Source organism: Oryza glaberrima, chromosome 8 (genome assembly GCF_000147395.1).
Source record: "Oryza glaberrima chromosome 8, OglaRS2, whole genome shotgun sequence".
NCBI classification, from domain to species: domain Eukaryota; kingdom Viridiplantae; phylum Streptophyta; class Magnoliopsida; order Poales; family Poaceae; genus Oryza; species Oryza glaberrima.
Window position 1 is genome coordinate 22,621,429 of NC_068333.1, and position 24,843 is coordinate 22,646,271.

A 24,843-nucleotide genomic window follows, 5' to 3' on the forward strand; every position below is an offset into this window, starting at 1 on the left:
ACAAACGCTTTCTATCTCTTTTTTTTATCTCTATCTCCCTATCTCTTTCCCCTTATCTCTTTCTTTTTCACAGAGGAGCTGGATTGGATTGGAGTGATAGCGAGAGCGGGCCGGCCAGGCAGTGGCCGGCGTGGGGCGCGGCGGCGGGCAGCGGCGCAGAGGGCGGCGTGGCAGCGGGCAGCAGCGCGAAGGGGAGGCGGCAGCGACCGGCCGGCGCCTCTGGGGATTATTTTTTCTTTAGAATTTGTGATTTATCCTGTGATGTATTTGATTTGTGTGTGATGTGAACTTGTGATGTATTTGCGATGAATTTTGTAGAACTTTTGATGTAATTTGATTTGTGTGTAGATTTTTTAGGATTTGTGATGTATTTGATTTGTGTATATAAGTAACTTTAAGATTTGTGATGTGGATTTGGGATGTTACTTTGATTTGGGATTTAGGGTTTGATCTGGGGATATGCATGCCACTTGATTTGGGAGAAAATAAAAGGAGAAAATAAAAAAGAAAAAAAAGGGATTAACTGGACTGCCGCCTGCTATCCTCACCAACCGGGACTAAAGATCTGTTTTTAGTTCCGATTATTTCATCCGGGACTAAAGATAGCGATCTTTAGTCTCAGTTGGATAACCGAGACTAAAAGGAGGTTACGAACCGAGAGGAAAGATGGTTTCTCCATCAGTGGAGCATGACCGAGATCAAATTGGCATGGGGATAGATATATCAATGTTGTTTTACGTTTTGATCTTCTGTACAATTCATTTTACAAATAAGTCCTTAATTTGATACGTTCAAATTGTAAAACTTACTGATGCATGAGTTATACTTTGGATAAGACTTGATAATTAGTGTTTTAAAAACTTATATAGTTTAAATTATATAAACTTACAAAAGTATAATATACTAAATAATATTTTAAAATGTAATACAGTGCATGACATCAACATTTTAAAAATTAATTAACTTATTGTAATAAATTATCCTTTTGTACTCCCTCTGTCCCATAATATAAGGGATTTTCACATTTTGCTTGCACTATTTGACCACTCATCTTATTCAAAATGTTTGTGCAATTATAAAAAATGAAAAGCTGTGTTTAAAGTTCTTTGGATAATAAAGTAAGTCAAAAAAATAATTCTAAATTTTTTTAATAAGACGAATGGTGAAACAGTGCAAGCAAAATGTCAAAATCCCTTATATTAGGGGACGGAGGGAGTATATAAATAGCTTATAAAGTTCTTATAAAAAAAGTCTTATTGTGGCAATATAAGATTTCCAACTCTTACTCGAGCCGTCGAGCGTGCACATATTTAGACACGGCTTGATTACAATTCTGAAGGTTGTTGTCCTTTTTTACAAAAAAGCACACTGAGCCTACATGTAAAACAGACCAACAGATATTAGATTCAGCTAATCAGAAGGTGAGACCGGATCCTTTCAGCTTCTCCTCAACAACGGCATCCAGTTTCTTGGCCATCTCTTCAGTCAAGTAGTTCTTCCATTCCTCCACTTTACTGATAATTGGACACAACTCAGTTACAGCTGAAGATTACTGTTGTACTTTTACAGGAGCAATGCATGCATAAACAGCAAGCACGAATCCCCCATACTCAGAAGCTGAGACCAGATCCTTTCAGCTTCTCCGCAATAACGGCATCAAGCTTCTGCGCCATCTCTTGAGTCAAGCTGTTCTTCCAGTCTCCAACCTTCGCCTTCCTAAAAAACGACGAGTTCTCCATCGGTCGTCCGCCGATCCGATCAACCACCCCGGAGGAGTTCACCGGCAGGCGGCTCAGCTTCTCGAAGCTGCACAGCCTCACAACCTCCTCCACGACGCCGGCGTCGACCTCATCGTCGGTGAACGGGACGCGGAGGAACTCGGCGAGCTTCTTGACGTGCCCGGTCGGGTCGGCCATCATGTCGTCATACTTGAGGAAGAGAACTCTGTCGGGCTCCTCGATGCTCTTCCTCCAGTAGCCTAGGCAGTGATCCCAGATCGGCCCGTAGAGGGAACAGCCATCGACGAACAGCTCGAAGGCCTCGTCGAGGTCGAGGAAGAAGCCATTGCCTACCTTGTTCATGAAGTGCCATGTGGAGACGACGACGTCCTTGGGCTCCCGGCAGAGGTAGACGATGCGGCAGCCGAGCTCGGCGGCACGCGGGGGGAGGAGCTGGTGCGGCAGGTGGGTGGAGAGAAGCCTCGGTGACGGGAGCGCGTCGAGGGCGGCGAGCGGGTGGAGGTGGCGGAACGGCGTCTCGATGAACGGCGCGAGGTCCTGCGGGTGGGTCGTGAGCAGCGGGTGGTCGCCGGCGCCGGCGCCGACGACGGGGTGGCGGGAGCGGTTGGCGATGGCGAAGGAGAGCGCCTTGAGCCAGGTGGTGCCGCACTTTGGGTAGGTGGCGAGGAGCACGTCGTCGGGGCGCGGCGCGAACTGGGCACGCACCAGCGACACGCTCGTCGCGCCCTGCGGCGTCATCCAGCAGCCGTGGTAGCGGACGAACGCCGTCCACCATCCTTCCCTCGTCGGAAGCGACGCGAGGACGACGTCGTCTCCGGTAGCGGTAGGGACGACGACGACGCTCTCGGCGTCGGGTAGACGACCTAATTGAGCCATGGTTGCTTACACGTACGCTTGAATTGCTGGACTGGCTCGAGCGGAGCTTAGTGGTCTGGAGCAACAACGTACACAGCGGCCCCAGCATGTGAGCATCCTGTGTCTATAATTATTATATCAATCAATTATTATATCAATCAACACAAGCATCCAGCCTAAGAGCAAGGCTAATAATACAGCCGACCCGTTGGCTATAATGTTTTTTTAGCCTTCTCTCAGCCTATCTATATACTCCCTCCATCTAATCTTGATTGTCATATTTCATCTTGGCACACAAACCAAAGATAAGTAATTTTTACTTATCATCCATTTAAACATGCTACTAATTATTCCTCGTAAACAAGCAATTCATTTCTCGATGCCCATATAGCTAATCTTGTGTGAAAGAATGGAGAATCACGTATTAAATCTAAGAAAGTCATTAAGATGATAAGTTGTTGGATTAAAATATGTCTATCAAAAATAAAATTTTCAGATTTGGAAATATGACTATCAAAAGTAGATGGAGGGAGTAATAATTAGCTCTTTATAATTATTATAGGGCCCACTTGTCTCTCTCATATAGTTTCTTGGTTCTTGTGTCCAAGCCGGCTTATAGCCTACTACTCCCTCCATTTCACAACGTAAGTCATTCTAGCATTTCCCACATTCATATTCATGTTAATAAATCTAGACATAAATATCAATATTTTTTCGAGGGGACAGGCAGGGAGTTCCTGCAATTCACTATAGAAGAAGAAAGTTGATCCAGTTTATAAGGAAAACCGGACCCAAAAACCTTACAACGGCACGGTTAATTTATGGAAAACCAGCGAAAACCCCGGCATTGACATACTGAACCTAAAAACTAAGAACAGCAGTCCGACAAGGGATAAAACTCCTAAAACGAAGCCTTCAAGAAGGATACGCCGATAGAACGGCGACAACGTCCGATCCTAACGAATCTAAGGTTTTCACCCGGAGAAATCCCTTGAAGTGGGGTTTGAACGAGGGCTCCAATAGCAACGCCTTCAAGAAGGTAAACGGCACTCAAGGGTGTCGCCGTTGCTAGCATCGGCAAGCCGAGCAAGGCTTTCGCCTCGGAGTCCCATCCAAACATAGCGTCCGCGACGAAAGCCACCAAATGCCACCTGCACACCGGGTACCTATACTATGCACACAACCACCTGCACAATGGCCGGACAACATCGATGATGACCTGCTCAGCCACCTCACCGGACCGACGGAGCACCACAAGCTGCAGAGCTCGTTGGCACCACCGGACCGTCGGCGCCACCCAGGCCCACCTGTCATCGCCACCGCCAACGAGGTCCGGTCCTCACCTGACCCCAGCTTGGACATGCCGGATCTAGACCTAGAGGGCCAGATCCGGCCGTTCCCCATCCTGCACCTTCGCTGCCGATCGGCCTTTCGCGTCGGGATGCGCGGGAAACTGCGGAGCTCGCCCTTGCGCAACCCTCATAGCCGCCGCCGGTCCGGAAAGGGCCGCCGCCGCCGGGCCTCTCAGAGCCCGGATCCCATCGGAGACGCGCCGGATCTGGACCTTGGGAGGTCAGATCCGGCCGTCCCCCTCGTCGCCTGCCCTGGACACCGGCGCCGGACATGGAGGAGGAGGAACCAAGCCCGGGCCGACGCCTCCCGAGAAGCCTCAAACCTAGAAAAGAGGGGAGGGAGGAAGGAGAAAGAGAGAGGGAGAAGAGGGGGAGGGGGAGGAGGGCGGCCCCACCGCCGCCGGCCACCACCGCAGGCGGTGGCGTTGCCGGCGGCGGCGAGGCAGGCGAGGCGCGGCGGGGTTGCCTGGGTGCGGCCTTTTCCTCTCTTGGGTCGCCTGAGAGGCGACACGGGAGTCTTGCCTCTCAAATCCTGCAGAATTATCGATCGAGTGGATGGATGGATAGTACTAGAATGACTTACATTGTGAAACGGAGGGAGTATTATACTCCGTCTATACTAGTAAAGGAAGTCGTTTAGGACAATGTTTAAGTCAAACCTTAGAAATATAAATCATGAATAACTCTCAAGTTGTTAAGTTTGAAAATATAAAAATTATATGAATAGATTTGTCTTAAAAAAAATACTTTCATAAAAGTATACATATATCACTTTTTAATAAATATTTTTATAGAAACAAAAAGTTAAAATTGTGTTTTGGAGATCGTGTCGCTGTTCTAAATGACTTCTTTTACGAGTACAGAGGGAGTACTTGCTCTAAGCATGCACTATCCATGAAGGTATAAAAGAATTATATCTGGTGCTACAGTTTCGCTTATTCTTGATTGAACGTAATATAGTAGTTGCACTCGTGCACTGTGTGCATGAATCTAAGAACCTGTTTGCCACAGCTCCAGCTACAGCTCCACCCCTCCTGGAGCTGGAGCTCAGCCAAACAGTTTCAGCTCCATTAAAACTGGGAGTGGAGCTGGGTGGAGCTATCTCACAAAATGAACTAGAGTTGTGGAGCTGGGTACTCCACTCCAGACCTAACTCCTGGAGCTAAATTTAGGAGTTGGAGCTGTACCAAACATGCCCTAATTATCTAAAGCTGGGGCTTGTGGCGCCAGCTGATTGGTTTAAACGTTGGTCCTTCAATTTTTTGACACGTGGAACCAAGAGATGGGCGAAGGCCTTCTTTAGTTACCAGAATATAAACTTTTTACCCATCACATCAAATTTTTGGGCACATGCTTGGAGTATTAAATATGGATAAAATAAAAAAACCAATTACACAATCTGCGTGTAAATTGCGAGATGAATCTTTTAAGCCTAATTGCGCCATGATTTGACAATGTAGTGTTACAGTAAAATTTTGCTAATGACGGATTAATTAGGCTTAATAAATTCGTCTTATAGTTTCTAGGCGGAATCTGTAATTTGTTTTGTTATTAAACTACCTTTAACACTTCAAATGTGTGTCCATATATCTGATGTGACAAGCAAACCCAAAATTTTTCCCAACTAAACAAGGCCGAAGTATTCGCGTTGCGATAGATCCTCCATCGGAGAAAACGGAAACGTTCGCGGAATAAGTTCATTTGAGGTCCCTTAACTTGTCAACGAATCCGATTTTCGTCCATCAACCAGGTCCCTCAACTGTCAAAAACTGGTGCAAAAAAAGTCCCAAGGCGGTTTGGATGGCGGTTTTTGCCTACGTGGCTAATTTGACTCGGTCTTCATCTCACATGACATTGACATGGCGCTTACGTGGACAATTAATTAGGAAAATAATAAAAACCGTCGGGCCCACATGTCAGTTACACAAAAACAATAATTAAAAGAAGGTGGGGCCCACGTGGGCCCTACATGTCAATCTCACTCCTCTCTTCTTCCTTCTCACTCCCCGTCTCCCCTCTCTTCATCTCTCTCTCCCCCTCTCCTCTCTCAGACGCGATGGCCGGTGGGCGGTGGCAGGCGGGGAGAAGGGGAGGCGTGCGGCGGTGGCCACCGTAGGAGGAGGAGATGCGGCCAGGGCACCAAGACGAGCAGCGGCTGGCGGGGTGGACGGTGTAATAGGTGGCGAAGAGATGGGCGACTGTCGGTGAGGAGGATGGCGCGACGGGTGACGACCGGCACGGAGAAGGGGTGGCACGCGGTGGCCGACTGGGAGAACGGGAAGGGAGAAGGGGCGGCGTCGGCAGCCAATGGGGAGATGGTGCTCCGGGACAAGTGGCGACCGGCGGGGAGAAGGGGTGCTGGGACGGGCGGCGACCGGTGGGGAGAAGGGGCGCCAGGACGGGCGGCGGCTAATCGGGAGGACGACCGACGAGCGGCGGCCAGCGAGGATAAGGGGTGGCATGCGTGAAGACCTGGGCGGCACCCTTCCTGCTTTGAGCGAGGACAGCGAGGATATAGCAGCCGGAGCCCTCACACACGACGGTGGTGGCGAGGTCGGTGAGGTCCCCTCCTCGAGGGGGATGCGGGGCAGCACGGCCGTGGGCGGCAGCGGCTGCTGCTGGTGACGGCGTCGTCGTCGTCACTCCATCTTCCTCGCCGCCGTCGCGCTAGCTCCTCGCCGTTGTCGACTACGGGGTCAAGAACTGAGCCGTCGAAGTGCCAAGCTCCCGCCATCGCTGCCATCGGTTCCTGTACAGGTCTGCCACCGTGGCCGCCGTGGACACAACCTGCGTCCACCACTACCCGAGCTCTGTCAGTTGGAGAGAGAGAAGAGGGTAGTAAAGATGACGTGGGGGTCCCCGTGGGCCCACCATTTTTTATTATTTTGTATGTGCAACTGACATGTGGGTCTCACATGTTTTATTATTTTTTAATCTAATTGTCACGTGCAATCTTTTTACTCGTTCTCGGACAAAAGAACTGATCGTTGGGTGATTCGGTCGTCAGTCACGTTGCCTTCCTTTCCCCACCCGCCACCGACAACCGCCGGCACGCGCGCGCGGCCGACGGCGTGGGACTGTGACTCTATCCATGAATGCGTGCGTGCGTGCATGGCTCATCATGAACCACACGCGTACACTGATTACCGTTGCTTCCTCTCACCCAGAAATATGCACAATTAAGCATCATGAATGCGCGCATAAGCTGCACATTGTGCACGCACGCATGCGTTCGAGTTAATTTGACCGAGGGCTCAGCCACACGATCGATTATTTCACGCATATGCGTCCTTCTACACACATTCAGAAATTACTAACAAGTACTAGTTCTTCAATCATATGACCCCCTCTTTTCTTTCAAGAAAAAAAAAAGAAGAACTAATGTGATCCTCCCAAAAAGTTGCTTCACACAGTCACGTGATGCCAAGTTTTTTGTTTGTTGATGACGAGACGACGCGATGATCACTACCAATTCACCGTACCAAGCACGCGTCCGTGTGTCATGTGTGTGGCCCAGGGGGTCACATGCGGTTTGGGCCTTTGGCGCGTCGTCGGCCGGCTGCTATTAACAAACTCGGAGAAACCGATGGACGGGCGACCGCCTCGCATCGCACGCGCGCGTCCGTCCATCCATTCGACCCGGTCGGTGATGCGTGCCCGTCACCCTATATTTTGTGCCCGTGACCCCCTTTCTTCCATCGATATATATACTCTAGCTCCATCATATGACAGCAACACTTTGCATGTCTCTGCTGCATTTGCACCCGTATAATATATATAATGCCGTGTGCCGTCGTGCACTGTACATGCATGAACGGATTCACCTATACACATTAATTAGATGATACATACTACTTGAGTTTTCTTTTTCTTTTTTAGGGAGGGGTAGTGGTGGTCGATTTCGTGTGCACTGTAGGATCGAGTTGTGCCTAATTGCGATGTGTTCGAATGGTGGTCGATTCGGGGATGATTCTGATGGCGAGGCACCGATGATGCCTTGTGGTCATGGAGAAGCCAAGTGCCTAGTAGATCGAGTAAGAAAGCTGTAGTCCTAGATATTAGATATGTCGGTCCAATCTTTTATAGGTGTTTATAAATATGGAGGAGTAAATTGCGTCTATGGTACATAAAATTGATAGGTCGATGCGATCTAATAAAAAACTTAAAAAATAAGTATATAGGTGCAACAACTTAGCTAGTGTGCACGTTTTTGGTTAAAAGATCAATATTCCACATCATACTTTTTATGCCATATAAAAAAGCAGCCACTCACGCCATCTCCAAAATGATCTACATGTATTATGTATTGCTTTTAATTTGTTAGTTATAATAATAAAATAATCAATCGATTTGAAACCAAAGATATATAATTATCAAAAGTAAGTGCATGCAAATAACAAAATTTCCGAGCGATTTGATTAATCAACGTATTCATTATAACATGAACATGACAAAACATGAAATTGAATCCATGAACCAATGGTCTAGTAGTTAAGCTTATAATACCAGGATTAATCAAAGGTATGCATCAATATTTTTGACTAAAATGCACGTGGTTGTCAAGTTTATATACCAGTCTACTTATTTTTCGAGTTCTTGCACTAAATCACACGCACCTACCAAGTTCTTGTACCGCGGGTGCAATTTACTCAAAGACGAGGTATGTGTGTGTTTACAAGATTGAATATACACGTGTTGTGAGCATCAGGAGTGGATTTTGACCCTCGAGGGGATATCCCTTTGTTGTTTGCATGTCGCTTAATGGTTATGAAAAAATTTGAGAAGATGTATTAACATGTGATATATCACTCCACAAACAATTCAATTTCTACATCTTGCAACGAAAAAACAAATTTGACTCTGAATATACGTTAACTAGCTGCGGTTTATCTTTTTTCATTGCGATATGTAGAAGTGGAATTTGAACCTGTATGTTTGTGGAGTGTTATATCACATGTTAATATATATTCTCATTTTTTTTTCATAACCATTTAAGTGACATGTAAATAACGAGGGGATATCCTCTCCAGGGATTAAAATAGTTTCCCGTGAGCATTTGGGTTTGTATTGTATTTGTACTGTGTTTCTTTAAGAGAAAACAATTGACACGTTGCTGCTAGCTGCTGATGTTGTTGTGATCATCGTCGTGGTTGTTGGCGAAAAGCAAGCGATGCGAAGGCTGCTTCTGCCGTCGTCTCTGCATGCGCTGTAAAGTGTCGGCAGGTCCAGCCCCCTCCAGCGCCGGCGCACATCAGATGCAGGACGGCTCGCTCGTGCGCGCGCACCGTTGAAACCCCGCTTGGGTTTCATCGCGTTTTTGCCGTTGCCGTTGCGGCTTTTGGGCTCTTTCTTGGACTCGTTGAAGGCGCTCGCTTCCCGGCTTTTAGCAGCAGCTGCTGCTGTGCTGCCTTGCTGGCCGCTGCTGATCTTTCGCCTTTCGCTCGATTGCTGCCTTTACCCTCCTCAAGTTGATTAGTAGTAGTAGCTCACTCCGTCCCATCCATCTGCTCTTTTGGCCCCCCCATGCATCCCTGTAATTCGATCCCATCTTTGCCTGCTTCTTCTTAATTTAGTTAAAGTTTAATTTAGTTAAGTTTATGGGCACCGTCACAGAATCTGTTTGAAGAGCTTTTGGTAGCTGCAATAATTAGGAGCTAGCCTCTTCTACTGTTTTTTATTAAAAAATAGCCGCAACAAATTTAAGAATATACAACTCTTCTGAAACGTCCAAATTCTTGCACCAAGTCAAGAAAAATCCATGTCGCGGCTACTCGCCAAAATACAAGACGAAATCAAACTATGTAGCATGTGTAGAACAAAAGACATTGCGAGAATATTCGCTTAGGTTTTTGTTTAGGGTGTAGTTCTAATTTATGTTTTTTTTTCCTCGCCCCCTCTGATTTCTTTCACCTTTCTTGGTGATATATACTTTCTCTCCTCTTTAATATAATTCCAACTTAAGCTGGCTTCGGTTTAAAAAACAATTATCGCACCACATTTTAAGATTTAGTAGTTTTAGAATTTAGAAATTAATAAGCATAGAAGCTAGAAACTAAAGAAAACTATCTTTTCCAAAATTTCACCAATTGGATACTTACCATTTGTTTGTTACAATAGCATAAACAGGGCAGTGGTCTATTAATAATTGGAACAGGCTTACTACGTATACGAACATAAACAAAATGCATGTCCTATTAGGAGCTGCTATTATTTACTGACCACTTTGACTTTGGTTAAGCAAGAATGATGTGGTTTTTAAGAAAACAATTGCATATGAATATATTGATGACTGTATTAGGGGAATCTTCCTTTGATAGTTTGATTGTTTTAGTTTAATCCAGGTTAGTTACTCTACCTAAACCCGACATGTGCTTTAAGATTCATATAGGAGCAGAGTAATGTTTATTCCTTTAAAAGAAAGTTTACAGAAGCAGAAACCTACTTGTAAGTATTCGATGGTCAATGCTATGTTTTTGTAGAGCATAATAACCAATCAACATACCCTAAAAAAAAAACTTACTCCATGAACCATATACTGCAGGACCAGCTATGTATACATGAAGTACGTACCCATAGTCTAAGCCATTTTGATTGCCCCTTTTCCAGCTCTTTCGATCAAAGAGAATCCAACCATTGGACCGGCGAAAAGGGAATCCTACCATTTGTCGTTTTTTAATGTCACCTCACCTCTCAATCCATGCATATGTATGATGTTTATCTTAGACACCATATGATATGCGTGATATATCGACGTCGGCGACGTGCTATTCTAGCACATCAACTGAATTCTAACCGATTCAGACAACGGCACATCACCTTTTTTTTCTTTGTTTACACAACCATCAATATTTATGTTAATCATGCCACGATCACTTTCGGTGTACCAACCAGTGTTCACGCAAATCGATCAGAAATTTAAACGAATTGCATGAAGACGCAAGCATATGCTGAATAATGCAGCTAAATCACACGCACGCAGATGACTGACGATGGCACAGTTGTTGTGGTGGTTGTGGCTTTATTTGCTTAAATGGACCAAGAAGGAGGCCAAGATGGTAGCAACGGGCAACCTAATTCTCATCTGCCCGTGCAGCCACCTACTAGTAATCTCTACTACTTGTTCTCATATCCTTTTTGATTTTTTCTGTAGAACAGCGCTGCGATTTCATCACCACTAAGCCATCATTATCGCCACCACGCCATTATTGATAGCAGCTCGGCTTTCTTTGTTCTTTTAATGGAGGAAAATAGGCAAGCAGCTGGGAGGGACAGAGGGACGACACACTTGATGCCATTGATCGATTTTTCTTTTCTTTTTTGCTTTGCTTCCTTTTAAACTCTGCTTTCTTTGGTCATCCTTTTCCTGACCATATCTTCATGCAGGTTTCATTTGCTTTCCTTTGCTTCTTTGGCCTTGTGGGTCACCACCTCTTCTTGCTACTAATCCTACCCTTCTCATCCAGTCTTAAATATCAGCTTCCTGGCCATTATTATCTATCAGCATAGGTTGGAGAAGTAGTACTGGCAACCAGGAGTCCAGGACATCTCCTGCCCATCATTTCTGCTGTTCTTCATTATTCTTGTTGTCTCTAGTACCAAGGAGAATTTGCATTCCCTTCTGTTCTTCAGACCCTTTGCTGAGTTCTGTAGAAGCTGGGGGATTGGAGTTGGGAGAGAGAGTGAAGATTTCTCATCATCCAGACCAAGCTGAATCATGGCCTTCTTCTTCTGTTCTGCTCATTGCTAGCTACACTGCATAGCAACAGCTCATGATATATCAGCCTGGTAAGTTCATTAGTTTCGGTAATTGGATTATTCTTCTACTTCTTCTTCAGTTAGCTATGGAGAACTGAATAGGATTGCAATACTTTCTTGCTCTTGATTGCTGGTAGGTTCTTGGTGACTGAAGCTCAGTCTAGGAATCCATGGAAGACACAGCATCAGAGGTGTTCATGGAAACAACCATTTGTTGTGCAGAAACACCAAGAGCTAGCCATTCATCTTCTTATCTGCAGCACCTTCACTCGAGAAGGTTAGCAGGCATACACAATCTTTTCAGCAGGCTGCTGATAAATTTTGTTCTTCTAGGCTCGTACAATTTCTGCAGAAAGCATTTGTGAGATAATAGCAGCTAAAAGAAAGCAGAATCGATTAATGTATAGATAAGCAGGGCAACTCTAATCGTTTTTATCAATTTCCAATATATTGTTCATCACCATTTGGTTGCATCATAATTCAGAGGCAGCAGCATTTTGCTGCATCAAGCCTCCCTTTTTTTTCTGTGTTGCGGTGCTGTGTCATTTTCTACACCAACTCACTTGACAAACTGTCAGGTGAGACCGTGAGACATGTTACTGTAAATGATGTTGAAAGTTGCTATTCTAGAAACAGCAAAATCCCCCCTTTATTGTGAGCGTGAAGAAGAATAGCAGCGTACACAATTGTACTAGCAAATCATCCAGCACACTATCTGTTCCTATTGTCTGCTATCTTTGACTACAAAACATCTGATTCACTATTCTCAGCTGCTTAGCTTTCAGTTTGTTTGAATGATTATTCTGATTAAGCAGTGTTCTTACTTTCATTCTTGTATTTTCAGCGTTGTAAGCACACATGGAAATATATTGGACATATCGCCTCGATTCTCTTATCACAAACCTGTGGGTAATTTAAATTCCCCATTTTGTTAGTTCTTTTGTTAATAACTTTTCCCCGGTGTCTTGTTTCAAATAAGCAAAAGTTACTACAAACTTCAATTACTACTTTCTTACTGAATTTTGCTTTAATGATATTATTTTCATGATTGTGCAGACAACCAACAAAGATAAGATGCTCTGCAGAAGATATTCTCTTAACCTGCCAGAGCATGGCGTGATTACAAGTCCAGAACAAAGTGAGAAAACCATATCAAAGGTTTGCTCCACATCCTCATAAGTTGCATAGTATTTCATGATCTCAAGGTCCTATTTGTTTCCAAAAGCTGAAGAAAAGCTGTTCAGTTCAGGTTTTATACCCGTACTTTTGTTCTAATCATCTTGCTTTTTTTCAAAATAGCTTGAGGCCTTAAGAACAGTAACAAAGGTCATGTGCCAGTGCCATAATAATGATACTCTGAAAACAGTGTTCCAACTTTAAAATTCAAAACGAAGTGAAAAGGCAAATGAAATTATAAACATTTAGTTATCAATATCTGATCACTGACCTTGTGGTTCCTGCAGTCTGTTGCAGACTTAGTTTGGGAGATAGCAGCCCTTGAGGAGGAAGTTGTTCGCAAGGAACTGCATTTGCTTTCCCTCTACAGGGCAGCATTTGATCAACACCTAGGTGTATCCCCTCGTGTTTCTACCCAGGTACATGCCTTGCACCTTGGATGGATCAATTTTCAGAACTATACTGCACATAAATTCAGAGTATACAGTATATTTAGGTTTACAATCATGATCAGGTGGATCAAGAAATACACCATCAGAAAAGCAGAAAGAAAGCTGATGAAGGTGCCCTCCGATTGAGAAATATCAAGGAGTCTGCATCCTACAACTTGCCAACAGTTTCAACAGTTTCAGATTCTAAACGTGTATGAACAATCTCTTCTTTTAGTTCTGATAAAACCTACCAGTTTGTGCCAGTTTCAGTTATACCTTTTCCCCTTCAAAGTACAGGTTTTAGCTCAGGCAAGAACATATGTTTTGTGTCAAAATCTCCCAAACTGAGAAATCTATCTTTCATGTTTTTCACAGGGGCTGTCGAGATCATCTTCAGGGCATTCTAGTCTTGCAAATTTCTTGAGTGCTTCGATTGCTGAATATGTACCAAAAATCTCTTGCAAACTTTCAGAGGACATCGTAAGATGCATTTCTGCAGTATACTGCAAACTTGCAAGCCAGTCATCACAAAATTCGGCGGATTTTGAGACTTTATCAACTCCTTCATTCTCCTCTTCATCAAGTACATTTTCTTTAAAGCACCGGGTTGATAGTTGGAGTCCCCGATGCCATTACAATGTCAACACAAGCTCTGACAAATATGATTCATTGAATGAGAAAAGTGAACAATACAATGGGATGATAGTATGCCCAAGGATATATATAGATGCAGAAAAGTTTGAATATGCCTCTAAAATGCTAGAGACTGTCAGGTAAGCAACTCTGCAATAAAAAAAAAATCCTAGAAAGCAGGAAGTGCTATTTATTTACTTATTTCACCTTTTGTATCTCAGATCGCTGATAAAACGGCTTGAGAAAATTGACCCAACAAAAATGGCACATGAAGAGCAGCTCTGTTTTTGGATCAACATCCACAACGCTTTGGTGATGCATGTATGCACAGTAGTCACAACATTTTTTTATGACTGACAACAGTTGTCACCTTCGCTATGTTCTACACTTCAGTGTTAAACCCAGAATGCATGCACACCTAACCTGCAGTCTTTTCTGAATATAACAGGCTTTTATGGCTTATGGACTTCAGGAGAAACGCATGAAAAACACAGACATGATTCTGAAGGTACACAAATATCAAATTTGAACAATGATACTGTCATCATTTGAAATGTTTTGATATATCTTACATACTTGAACAATCTGTTGTCAGGCTGCATATAATGTGGGTGGGCTTTCAGTAAACGCCCAAATTATCCAGAACTTAATTATTGGATGCCAATCCCATCGCACTTCAGTGGTATGGTTTACACCTGCACAATATTTTCCACCAATAATACAAAGACAAACACATTTAAGGAGGAAAGACACTAACAAAACAATTGACGTGCAGTGGGTATGGACTCTATTTACTCCACTGAAAAAATCGGCATCAGGGAGCTCCATACATCCATATGCTCTTCATCCTCCAGAGCCACTTGCTCATTTTGCTCTTTCCACTGGAGCAATTTCAGATCCACCTGTAAGTAGAATAGATATGCTAAAATTTTGACTGCAAAGTGATCACAATATTCTTACTGTAAAAAGTTCTGCAGGTGAGGCTGTACACTGCCAAGAAAGTGAATCATCAACTGGATCAAGCCAGGACTGAGTTCATTCAAGCTAGTGTCATAGTCAGAAAGCAGACAATCTTCCTACCTAAAGTTCTCCATCATTATGCGAAGGATGCTGCTCTCGAGTTGCCTGACTTGGTTGAGATGGCATGTGAGATCATGCCTGAAGCTCAACAAAAGGAAATCAGACAATGTCTTCGGAGAAGAATAGACAAGTGTGTTGAGTGGATCCCCTTCAAATCATCTTTCAGATATACTATACATAGGAGTTTGGCTGAGTAGGCACTGTTTTCCCACTTTCCCCAATTGTGCTTGTAAGTAATGAACAAATAACAAATGATTGGTGTATATGTGTAGTGTAAATAGGTGATTGTGATAGTTTCCAAGGATAGCAATGCTGTAGTAATGTCTCCCCCTTACTGCTGTAGTGGTACAACTCACTTGGGCATTTCAACTGAGAAGAGCATGCCGACAAGAAAATTCATATGCTTTGCATTGCTTTCTCTTCTGCGAATTGATGCAAGGTTATACATTAATCATGACACTAAAAGAGGCAAATTTGCACTTGACATTCCAGAAAACACCCAGTAAAGCAAAATGCTTTGAATTCTCGATGTCCAAAATGCTAGTACATAAGGAAAAACTTTCACCTGAAAAATAAACATGCTACATGGGAACTGAAGAGATGATGCATGCCTAAACTGCTGCATGCAAACCAAATTTCATGGCAAACTTCTTCTGATTACAGTCAAGCATCTCACTGAGGCTGCACCTTGAATTCATCTGCTTGAGCACCTTGTGGCGGTACTCCAGGCTCCTCTTGAGACCATGGCGAAAGAACTGGGGGTAATCCACCACCTCACCCATGTCCCGCCCCATTTCTTCAACAAGGAACTTCATCCTAGGCTCCAGGCAATGCTTGACACTCTTGATGAGAACAGGAGGGTATCCAGCCACCAACGCCATGACCTGATCCTTGCTGAAACCGCAGCTCCGTAAGAATGCCAAATTGGGCCGCAGAATCTTATCGACATCTCGCGACAAAATATCAGGAAAACTCATGATCACCCTCTGAAGATTTGACCCCTCAAGCCCGACCGCTGACTTGAGGAACTCGGCAGTAGGACGAAGGCGCTTGTCAACACTGTAACCCATGATGTAGGGCTCCTTTGCCATGATCTTGCCAATCATGCCCTCCTTGTCAATGCCAAGGCCAACGAGGAAGTCGACCGTCTGCGAGAACTTGGCCTCAATGCTGTAGCTGATGAGGCGCGGGTTGACCATGAGTAACTTAGCGAGCTGCTTCTCAGAGATGCCAAGCGTCTGGAAGAAGGCGAGGAGAGGGCAGAGCTTCTCCTCCACGCTGTGGAACAGTATCTGGGGGAACTTGACAATGGCCTGCGCAACCTCCCCGGGCTTAGCCTGCAGCGTGGTGAGGCACTGCACCGTGGGGACGAGCTTGTCGTCGACGGACAGGGTGAGCACCTTGGGGCACTTGGTGACCACGTACCGGAGCTTCCGCCGCTCGATCTTGACGACGTTCAGGAGGTAGTCCCACACCCCGGAGGCCTCGCCGGCGTCAAGGCCGTGCAGGTTCTTGCACCGCCTCGACATCCGCCCGATGGCCTCCTCGTCGAACCCCTTCTCCCTCAGCCACTGCGTCAAGCTCCCGGCATTGCTGCTCCCACCACTCGCCATTGGACGACCTCCTCTGCTCAACAACCATAAAAAAATCACTCAAATTTCTCAGCGTGTGTTCGGACATCTAGTGCACTCAGTGCAAACGGTACCCTAGCGTACTCAATCAATCAAGAAACTATCCATTGCGGCAATTCATCGAACAGGAACAGTGCAGGTCGCCAACGAAACCAGAAATTATCCGAGCAAACTCGGGTGCAAGAATGGAAGTGAGGCAGGATGTCAAAGATTGGGACTCACCTTGTTGATCCAGACCGAGGAAGGCAGCAGAAACCAGGAGCTGGTCGTGTAGCCGGGGAGGAGGAAGACGAAGGGAGGGGATAAGAGGAGAGAAGAAGATGAGGAACCTGAGCAAGCGAGTGCGCTAAAAACGGCTTATCTCTATGACTTTGTCCTCCTGCTTGATTACGTCTCGGAATCTTGGGCCGAGATAAGGCCCATGGGCTCAGGTCGATCAGCGAGTCATGTTTTTTGGTCATGTTTGATACTCCTCCCTCTCTCTTAAAAAAAAGAAAAAAAAAACTCCCTATGGTCAAAAATATTTTTTTGACTTTTTTTTAAAAAAAATTATACTACAGTAGTTGAAGTTAAATCTTAATTTTAAAGATAGCTCCATCCATTTTTAAGTAGCTGTCAACAGAATTAGTCATCATCAAACTTTGACTACTCCTGGGAAAGAAAAGCAAACACTTATGTCATGTTTACAGTGTATTGTATCTTAGACAAGAGTATGAAATTTTGTTCATCGTCCTCTTTAACTAACAAGCGGTCGAAATGAAATACTAATAGTCACCACTAACAATAATCTGAAAACGGAGATAACAGTATTTTTTTCAAATTTATGTTTTGGATACACGAACAATACGTTTAAGGTTTTTTCAACAAGTTATAAATTCTTTTATATTACATAATCATCTCCACTTCTTCAGTAGCGCACAACCTTCTCTGACACAGAGACACATTTTTCCTGTGTGCAACTGATGATTCTAGCTACAGCTTCATCTTTTCGTCGGGGCATACCCAATTTCTGAATTCTGATAAATTTGTCGTCAATTGTCATGGTACGCTGTTCAGCAGGTAGCCGTGAGCTCTGAGCGAGTCGACGGCGTCGTCGAACATCTCCTCCACATCTCTGAACTTCATGCCCAGCTCCCTCACCTTGGCCGTGCTGAAACCATAAGTCTGCTCCCCGTAAACGCACGGCAAACTACAGATAAATCCCAAGACAATGTCATCTTCAGAAACACAGACACAAACCAATGAATCGATCAATCAGCAGAAAAAAAAGTTCCATTTTGCCGGGAGTTCTTGACCTCTTTGGGATGGGGTACGAAGGGAATCGCCTAGCGAGCAAAGTGACCAGCTCGTTGACGTCCAGGACAGCCGAGTTGCAGATGTACCTCCCGGCTGCACGGGGTGTCTCGTAGAGCAGGATGTGGCAGCTCGCGACGTCGTCGATGTGGACGTACCCCATCCTCCCGTACATGGTGAACTTTGTTGTCTCACCTGCAATGCGATTTCATGGACATTCACTCAGAGGACAGAATGCAGAGAGCGTCTTCGTAGAAGTGCTTCTGAAAGATTACGCTCCGTTGAAATGCAGGAGTTTCATATGAGACAGTTCATGATTCTAACTGAAATCGAAGAAAATTATTCGTATTCAGGGTTGCGTTTCACGTACCTTGGAATAGGCCGAGGATATCGGTGGTAGTGGGGCTTAATTCATGAGACAGATTGGGTCCAACCACGAAGGTTGGAAGAACAGCCACAAGGTCGATGCCGTTCTCCTTGGCAAACTCCCAGGCCGCCTTCTCTGCAAGTGTCTTGGCAATGGCGTACCATATCTATATGCAAAGATAGATGTTCAGAGCAGCTGAAACTAAGCCAAAAACCTGCAAATGTATATATCGGATTGTGCTGTGTTCACCTGCAGACTCTCGCAGAACTCCATGGAGCTCCATGCTGTCTCATCCAGCAACACGTTAGGTGGCAGGTCAGCTTCATCTTTGAGCCTCACGGTTGATGATGAAGAGGTGAGGACTACCCTCTTGAGGGATGGGTTCTTCTTACATGATCTCAGAACGTTCAGGGTGCCGTTTATCGCTGAATCAAGCACTGCTGCCTACAAATGAAGTAGCATCACATCTGTTAAAAGTTAAACTTACAACCAGATGGCATCTTATATCTAGAGAAACGTTCAGGGGTCTTCCGGCTAGCTCCACAAGATAGTGGGCTAGCCGACCTAGGTTCAAAGCCTCACTCCTTCTAATTATTTGATATTAGGTCCTTCCCTAATATTCACGTTTTTTTTTTCTTTTGCATCTTATATCTGAATTCCAAGATAAAAAGGAGAGTTGCATAATTGCAGGGTGAAAGTGGTCTTCACAGTTAGTGTAGCATGCCTTGCTGGAGTCAGTTTCGGTGATGACAGGTGATGCAGTATGGAAGACACCCTCACAAGCCATCACAGCATCATCAAAGCTCCCTTCTTCCAAGAGGTCAGCTCTCACAAGCTCCAGCCTTTCCTTTGCACCTGCTAAATTCCACAGGTGCCCTACTTTCTTGTGATTGCCTGCCAAAGTAACCAAAAAGAGAAAATTTAAGCTCAAATTAACAAGTCCATCCATCACCATGAAATAAGTAAACTGAACTCAATTAGAACAGAATGAAAGATGGACCTGGGTCTCTGACTGTCCCAAGAACATGATACCCTGACTCAAGAAGTCGCTTCACAAGCCAAGAGGCAACATAGCCAGAAGCCCCAGTGACACACACCTTGCCCTTAGTAGTGTTCTCCATTCTCCCAAGCTGAAACTGGAATTGCTCCTGAAATTTCACCCTCAAGATCTTTATATGAACTGTGTAAGTGTATATCAGGAGTACCAAAGGCAGAAAAAAAAAGCATACTAAAATGTCACTCCCTTTTGGTGATTATATTTGGCAGGTAGAGAGTAGGATAGATTTCACAACGGCCTGTGAGGTTCACAGCTTCTTCATGCTGAAGCAACAACTCTATAAAACAGTTCTTAGCTAGGAGTAACTTTCAACACATACTCAATGACTCGATGTGACTAGTTGTGCAATGCAGAAGAGAGTTTATTTCATGGATAACTTATACTGATTACATTCCGATGAATGGCATTTACTGTAGCTCAACCAAAATTACCACAACAACAAAAGAATTACAGTCTTAATGTACACAAAAATGAGGGGGAGACAAACTCCCTGAAGATTTTGAGTACGCAAAATGGATGTTATACACTTGCTGTCCCCTAGGAACCTCTTCTCGATTTAGAGCAGATCCCAAATGCTAGGAGGTAAGGAGGAACAATGAGGAAGACATGTATATCTGGAGATAAGCTTTGATTGCAGCGCAGATGTTCCCTCCAATAGGCAGCTGTCGCTGGCAAAACTCTACAAACTGTAACAAGCATGGTGGCATGCAAGTACGGTCAAAGTTTGCTTCTAGGGGGATAGACCGAAAGAAGACGCAATTTCTAGCAAGTGCTGCCCTGTTGAATTGGTTATGAATACTATAGGGACTACAGGCTGAAACATGATTTCGTTGTCGTCCAGTTCAAGGTCATAGCATGTTTTTAGTTCCATTGCTTTAGATTCTGCAGCTTCAGCTTCTTTCCGCAGAACCTCAACCTCTTCGCTATCATCTGTTTCAGTTGCAGCAGTCAATTCTGCTCTAGCAGCAGCAGCATCCAACCTAAGTCTTTTGTAACTTGTCATGGCTGATTCTTTTTCTTTGAGTATAATAAGCCCTTCGCATTCCTGTATTTTGTCAGTGGTAGCTGTGATATCCTTTTCGATTACCTCCAGATCAGTAGCAGCTTTCTCAAGTTTAGCATGAAGTTCTTCTTTTTCAGAGTTAAGCGCTTTAGCCTCTGCAGCTATCCTTCCAGCTTCCTTGAAATTCCTTGCAGCGGCAGCAACTCTCTTTTCAGCCTCTAGTTCAGGGCCCCTTTTGTCAATAAAGCTCAATTTCTGCTTAAATGTAGCTATATCTTGCTGAATGACAGCCTTCCTTGAAGATATCTCCTGCAAGTCATCAAACTCAATAAGTACAAACAAATATTTGTGTTCTTACTTACACCATGTCCTCTAAAAATTAAACATGATGATCTGTTTTATCAACATGAAAAAGGATTAATGTACCTGAAGACTGATTCTTGCATCTGATGTTTGTTGCCTGAGCACTTGGATATCTTGCAAAATTTCCTCCTCCATTTTTAACAACCCAATTCTGTCCTCCCTTGACTTCAAAATTGACGATGCAAGCTTCCTTCTGATTTCTACTGATTGTTGGCAAGCTTTTGCTTCAGAGGAACAGGCATTGATACTTTCCCGTAATTTTGAGTCTTTCTGTTCTGCTAAGGAGATGAAACTATCAATTTCATTCTTTTTTAGGGCAAGTGCTTGAGCCTCTGAGTCCATTTTAGTTTGTGCTTCCTGAAGGGTTTTGAGCTTTAGGTCAATATCTGTCTGGGATCCATAAAATCTGGAGACAACGGCAGTGATCCTTTCTTGAACCTCCTGGATCCGAGCATTGTTTTCAGCTATCTCTGCTTCTTTCAACCTTACCAATTTCAGGAGCTCAGTTAACTCCTCTGCAAGGGTATCTCCTTTCTTACTCAGCATGTCCTTTTCTCTTTTGTCATCTTCAACCAAATGTTCTATCGAATCTTCCAATCCTGAACGTGCTGCCAAAACCAATTCACTTTCTACTTCCGTCTCTAGTTTCTTTGTTTCTAGCAATTCCATTGATTCTCGCCACCCTTCTATTTCTTTCAATGATATTTCTTCTGCCTCCTTGCTTACTGAATCAGTGTGATCAGTAGCATCCTAAAAAACAGAGTTTTCATGTTGATAAGTAATAATCAACTAGAAGAACAGAACACAATGCACTGATACTTTGAAGCATACAGTGCTGCTTTTTATCACTGAGGTTTAACTTACAAACTTAAGCTAAAATATCTTTTCACGGCATTTTCAGTTCTTTTTTTTATGTACTTACTACTACAGTCTATAGTTCATGATGATCAGATGCAATGCCACAAGACAACTTTTGTATGAGAATATGACAACTGTGCAAATGAATTTATGACAGTGAACAAGATATTCAGCATAGACTAGGATATCGTAAAATTTGCAAATGCTATCATATCTGGAAAATGAAGCCTTATTGCCTTATTGGACCATGCGTTTAAAATGTATTCTGCAATGATTCATTACTAAGCACTAAGAATTAGGTCATGCTTGAATAGCTATTTGAAAATATTAGAGTTCAAGTAGGGAAACTTCAGGTGGGTATCGGTTTCCAAGCAATGGCTGCTTGCAGGTGAGCCTGGATTCCAGGATGTACATATCTTGTCAAGAGTCCAGACCAGAGTCTCATGCAAAGTGCGTAAGAAGAAATTCAGCTAAATTACCTTTGCAAAATGCTCCAGGAGTGAAGCAGCTTTCTCCTCTGCGGCAATGCGGGAATCCAGCACATCCTGCAACTCCAAATCCACCGAATCATAATTGAGCTCCGCATCACGCAGCGCTGTCAACAACCGATCCTTGTCCTTCTCCAATGCCGCAAGGGAGTCGCTGATCTTCTCGGCCCTCTCAAAGTCCTCGGCCTCGCACGCCTCTTCGAGCTCCCTCTCCAAATCCTTGTGCCTGGATGCCGCACACCCCACATCCTCCGCAACCTTTCGCCGCCTACCAGCTAGCTGCCTCCTCTTGGCAGCCACAGCAGTGGCTCTCTGCTGGATCGACTCGAGCTTACCGGAGATTTGGGATCTAAGAAGAGCCAATCTCTCCTCAATCCCCATTGCTTCAGCCCCCGCACCTCCATCCTCCTCCAATTCACCATCCTCTTCTTTCACATGAAGAGAATTCTCATCCGGATCCACCACCGCTACCGCTGCAGCCAGCTCAACGCCATTATCAAGGTGTTCGAGGTGGTGGACTGGGATGGTCGGAGCGGATTGATGATGCATCGAAGCATCGGGGAGGATGCTGCCATGGATTACACTAGCGGTAGCAGCTACGGTGGTGGTCGTAGCACGAGGGGAAGGAGGCGCGGGTTGAGGCGAGCGGCCATACCCGATGCGCACGGCCCTCTTCTTCTTGCGGAGCGACGAGGAGGCCGAGGAGGACGCCTGCCGGGCCAGGACGGCCACGGGAGCAGCCGGAGCCGGCACCGGCGAGGGGGGCGCGGCGGCAGAGTGGTCCTGATCTTGACCTTGGTGGGCGCCGCTCAGGTCGACGGGGGACTGCGGGGAGAGGAGGGTGAGATCGGAGAACAGGTCCTCATCCAGAGGCGGCGGCGGCTGCTGCTGGGAGGCCGCCCCGTCAGCTCCGGCGGCGGCGGCGGCGGCGGCCTCGTCGCGAGGGGTGGGCGGCTTGGGGTCGGGGGCCTCGGCGACGGGCGGCTCGGGATCGGGATCGACGGAGAGGGACGGGGTGAAGAGGACCATCCCCTCGAAGAGCGAGTCCCCATCGCCGCCACCCCACGCGCCGCCGCCGCCGCCGTCGTCGTGGGACTCCATCGGCGGCGAGGTGACGTGTCGGGGAAGAAGACGAAGACGAGAGGAGGGTGGAGTGGGGAGAGGAATAGCAATGGATGCCACTGCTTAGATCAGCTTAGAAATTTTTAAGATGATCAAAATTATTTTTGGGTTGATCTGTTCGATTTGTCGCGTTCCAGCGAGGAGAAAAGGAGGATTAGAGAGAGAGAGATGGATTAGATGATGAACTTTCTGCGTGATCTCTCCTCTTCTCGGCGAGAATTTGTTTAGAAAATGCCAAACGATCCAGACGTGTAAAGTAGAGCACGACGATCATGTGTAGTATTTCTACTCGAGTACCGTATTTCTCAAATAGTTTACATATATTCGAATTCGAATTTGGAAAGCGAATTTGCTAAGAGTTTTGGGGATTTGAGACTTTGGTGCATATGGGCTGAAGCCCCAGTCCATGATGTATTATGTGCAGTACTTCTGTATTTCTGAATTCCCCTGCCTAGAGAGCTATCCTTTCGTATGGAAAATATATTGTTTTTCGTGCACATCATTTCCTAACTACTAAAAAGTTTGTTTTTTAAAGAAAAGTATATACAAAAATTGCTTTAAAAAAAGTCTTATTGATCCATTTTAAGTTTAAATTAATTAATCATACACTAACGGCTTATCTAGTTTTACGTCTCTAATCATGTTCGCTCAAAAACTCCATAATGTATCATGTCTATATACCTTCTCTTTCTCTAAAAAAATATCATGGTTTTGCCATAAATTAGGCTCCCCTAATGATCAGGGTGTTGGCACTAAATTATGCCGCCACACCTTAAACATTTTGCATGCGTGCAACCCGCAACAGTATCCAGAAAGGCACCCACTGCCGTAGAAAAAGGTATAAATCACCGAACACATAAAAGAAACCCCGTCAAGGTGAATGCATGTCAATTTGTCAATTTGTCCTCAGCTCGACAAAGCTAGCTAGGATATCCTCAAACACCAAATAGATGAGAATCGACAAACAATTTAGGGATTATATAGTAAAAAGTACCAGCACACAAGTAGATATCCCGATATACGCATATCCCTAAAGCCAGGGGCGGAGACAAGTATGGGCAATTAGGGCTTGGGCCCTAGGCTTAGGACCAAATTCCCATTAAAATCTTATGTAAAATACTTTAAAAAGCTGAAGATATAAAGAGTTTTGCTAAGAACACATCAACTTAGCCCTGCTCAGCCCTAGACGTGATCAATTGTTGGCTCCGCCACTGCCTAAAGCATAAATAATATCTCCTTTCGCGATGTCTACTTGTGTGCTGGTAATTTTTTTATTAGGACTGAACTTTTTTCTAGCGGCCTTAGAGTGGATCCAAGGTAGGGGAAAGACGCACTCTTTAGGTTGTTTTGCGACTAGGAAACCACGGGCGGCAAACAGCAAAATATCTTCATTATATTGGGATGAGGTTACAACGCCGAACAGCGGCTTACAAGAAGTATATATATGAAGGTGAAACCCTAAAAGGATAACGATGCGTACCGTGGGGGCTTCGCCCCGCACCCCCTGGCGTCCCCGGGTGCACAACACAATGGCCCAGTTTCGGTTTCTAGTTCACTCCATCCGAAGTTGGCCTTTATACATGTGCAAATAAATTTGGATTACAACTCAATTTCAAGGTACGCAAAACGCCACCCCAAAT

General features: G+C 44.9%; 5 protein-coding genes and 1 long non-coding RNA gene across 10 annotated transcripts; 1 reads left to right on the forward strand and 5 right to left on the reverse strand.

Moving 5' to 3' along the window:
* Window positions 1-1,218: 1,218 nt before the first annotated feature.
* Window positions 1,219-2,714, reverse strand: LOC127782407 (cytosolic sulfotransferase 5-like). The gene has a single exon (XM_052309589.1). It carries the CDS (start codon window positions 2,613-2,615, stop codon window positions 1,611-1,613), a length of 1,005 nt encoding a protein of 334 aa, XP_052165549.1. The 5' UTR covers window positions 2,616-2,714; the 3' UTR covers window positions 1,219-1,610.
* Window positions 2,715-11,838: 9,124 nt separating this feature from the next.
* On the forward strand, window positions 11,839-15,446 carry LOC127782402 (uncharacterized). 3 transcript variants are annotated; one of them, XM_052309583.1, is made up of 11 exons: window positions 11,839-11,978; window positions 12,546-12,610; window positions 12,758-12,859; window positions 13,165-13,296; window positions 13,374-13,520; window positions 13,684-14,081; window positions 14,163-14,262; window positions 14,390-14,449; window positions 14,537-14,623; window positions 14,717-14,845; window positions 14,919-15,446. In XM_052309583.1, the coding sequence occupies exons 2-11, from the start codon at window positions 12,560-12,562 to the stop codon at window positions 15,216-15,218; spliced, it is 1,506 nt and encodes a 501-aa protein (XP_052165543.1). In that variant the 5' UTR covers window positions 11,839-11,978; window positions 12,546-12,559; the 3' UTR covers window positions 15,219-15,446. The 3 variants fall into 3 exon arrangements, with proteins under 3 accessions (XP_052165543.1, XP_052165541.1, XP_052165542.1); XM_052309581.1 differs by having other exon boundaries at window positions 12,546-12,606; XM_052309582.1 differs by having other exon boundaries at window positions 12,546-12,606; window positions 13,392-13,520.
* LOC127782421 (uncharacterized) lies at window positions 11,945-13,697 on the reverse strand. Of its 2 annotated transcripts, none has more exons than XR_008019173.1 (3): window positions 13,585-13,697; window positions 13,149-13,339; window positions 11,945-12,047 (listed from the first exon to the last, which is right to left on the reverse strand). It is a non-coding gene; the product is annotated as an uncharacterized LOC127782421 (long non-coding RNA). The 2 variants fall into 2 exon arrangements; XR_008019172.1 differs by having other exon boundaries at window positions 13,560-13,697.
* Window positions 15,307-16,993, reverse strand: LOC127782409 (transcription termination factor MTERF6, chloroplastic/mitochondrial). 2 transcript variants are annotated; one of them, XM_052309592.1, is made up of 3 exons: window positions 16,875-16,993; window positions 15,587-16,647; window positions 15,307-15,443 (listed from the first exon to the last, which is right to left on the reverse strand). In XM_052309592.1, exon 2 carries the CDS (start codon window positions 16,632-16,634, stop codon window positions 15,633-15,635), a length of 1,002 nt encoding a protein of 333 aa, XP_052165552.1. In that variant the 5' UTR covers window positions 16,635-16,647; window positions 16,875-16,993; the 3' UTR covers window positions 15,307-15,443; window positions 15,587-15,632. The 2 variants fall into 2 exon arrangements, with proteins under 2 accessions (XP_052165552.1, XP_052165551.1); XM_052309591.1 differs by lacking the exon at window positions 15,307-15,443 and having other exon boundaries at window positions 15,525-16,647.
* Window positions 16,994-17,408: 415 nt separating this feature from the next.
* On the reverse strand, window positions 17,409-19,580 carry LOC127782412 (tetraketide alpha-pyrone reductase 1-like). The gene is made up of 6 exons (XM_052309593.1): window positions 19,313-19,580; window positions 19,037-19,206; window positions 18,562-18,756; window positions 18,316-18,478; window positions 17,948-18,140; window positions 17,409-17,841 (listed from the first exon to the last, which is right to left on the reverse strand). Exons 1-6 carry the CDS (start codon window positions 19,431-19,433, stop codon window positions 17,691-17,693), a joined length of 993 nt encoding a protein of 330 aa, XP_052165553.1. The 5' UTR covers window positions 19,434-19,580; the 3' UTR covers window positions 17,409-17,690.
* Window positions 19,581-19,709: 129 nt separating this feature from the next.
* On the reverse strand, window positions 19,710-23,329 carry LOC127782396 (uncharacterized). The gene is made up of 3 exons (XM_052309576.1): window positions 22,073-23,329; window positions 20,799-21,485; window positions 19,710-20,681 (listed from the first exon to the last, which is right to left on the reverse strand). The coding sequence occupies exons 1-3, from the start codon at window positions 23,180-23,182 to the stop codon at window positions 20,100-20,102; spliced, it is 2,379 nt and encodes a 792-aa protein (XP_052165536.1). The 5' UTR covers window positions 23,183-23,329; the 3' UTR covers window positions 19,710-20,099.
* Window positions 23,330-24,843: the final 1,514 nt, after the last annotated feature.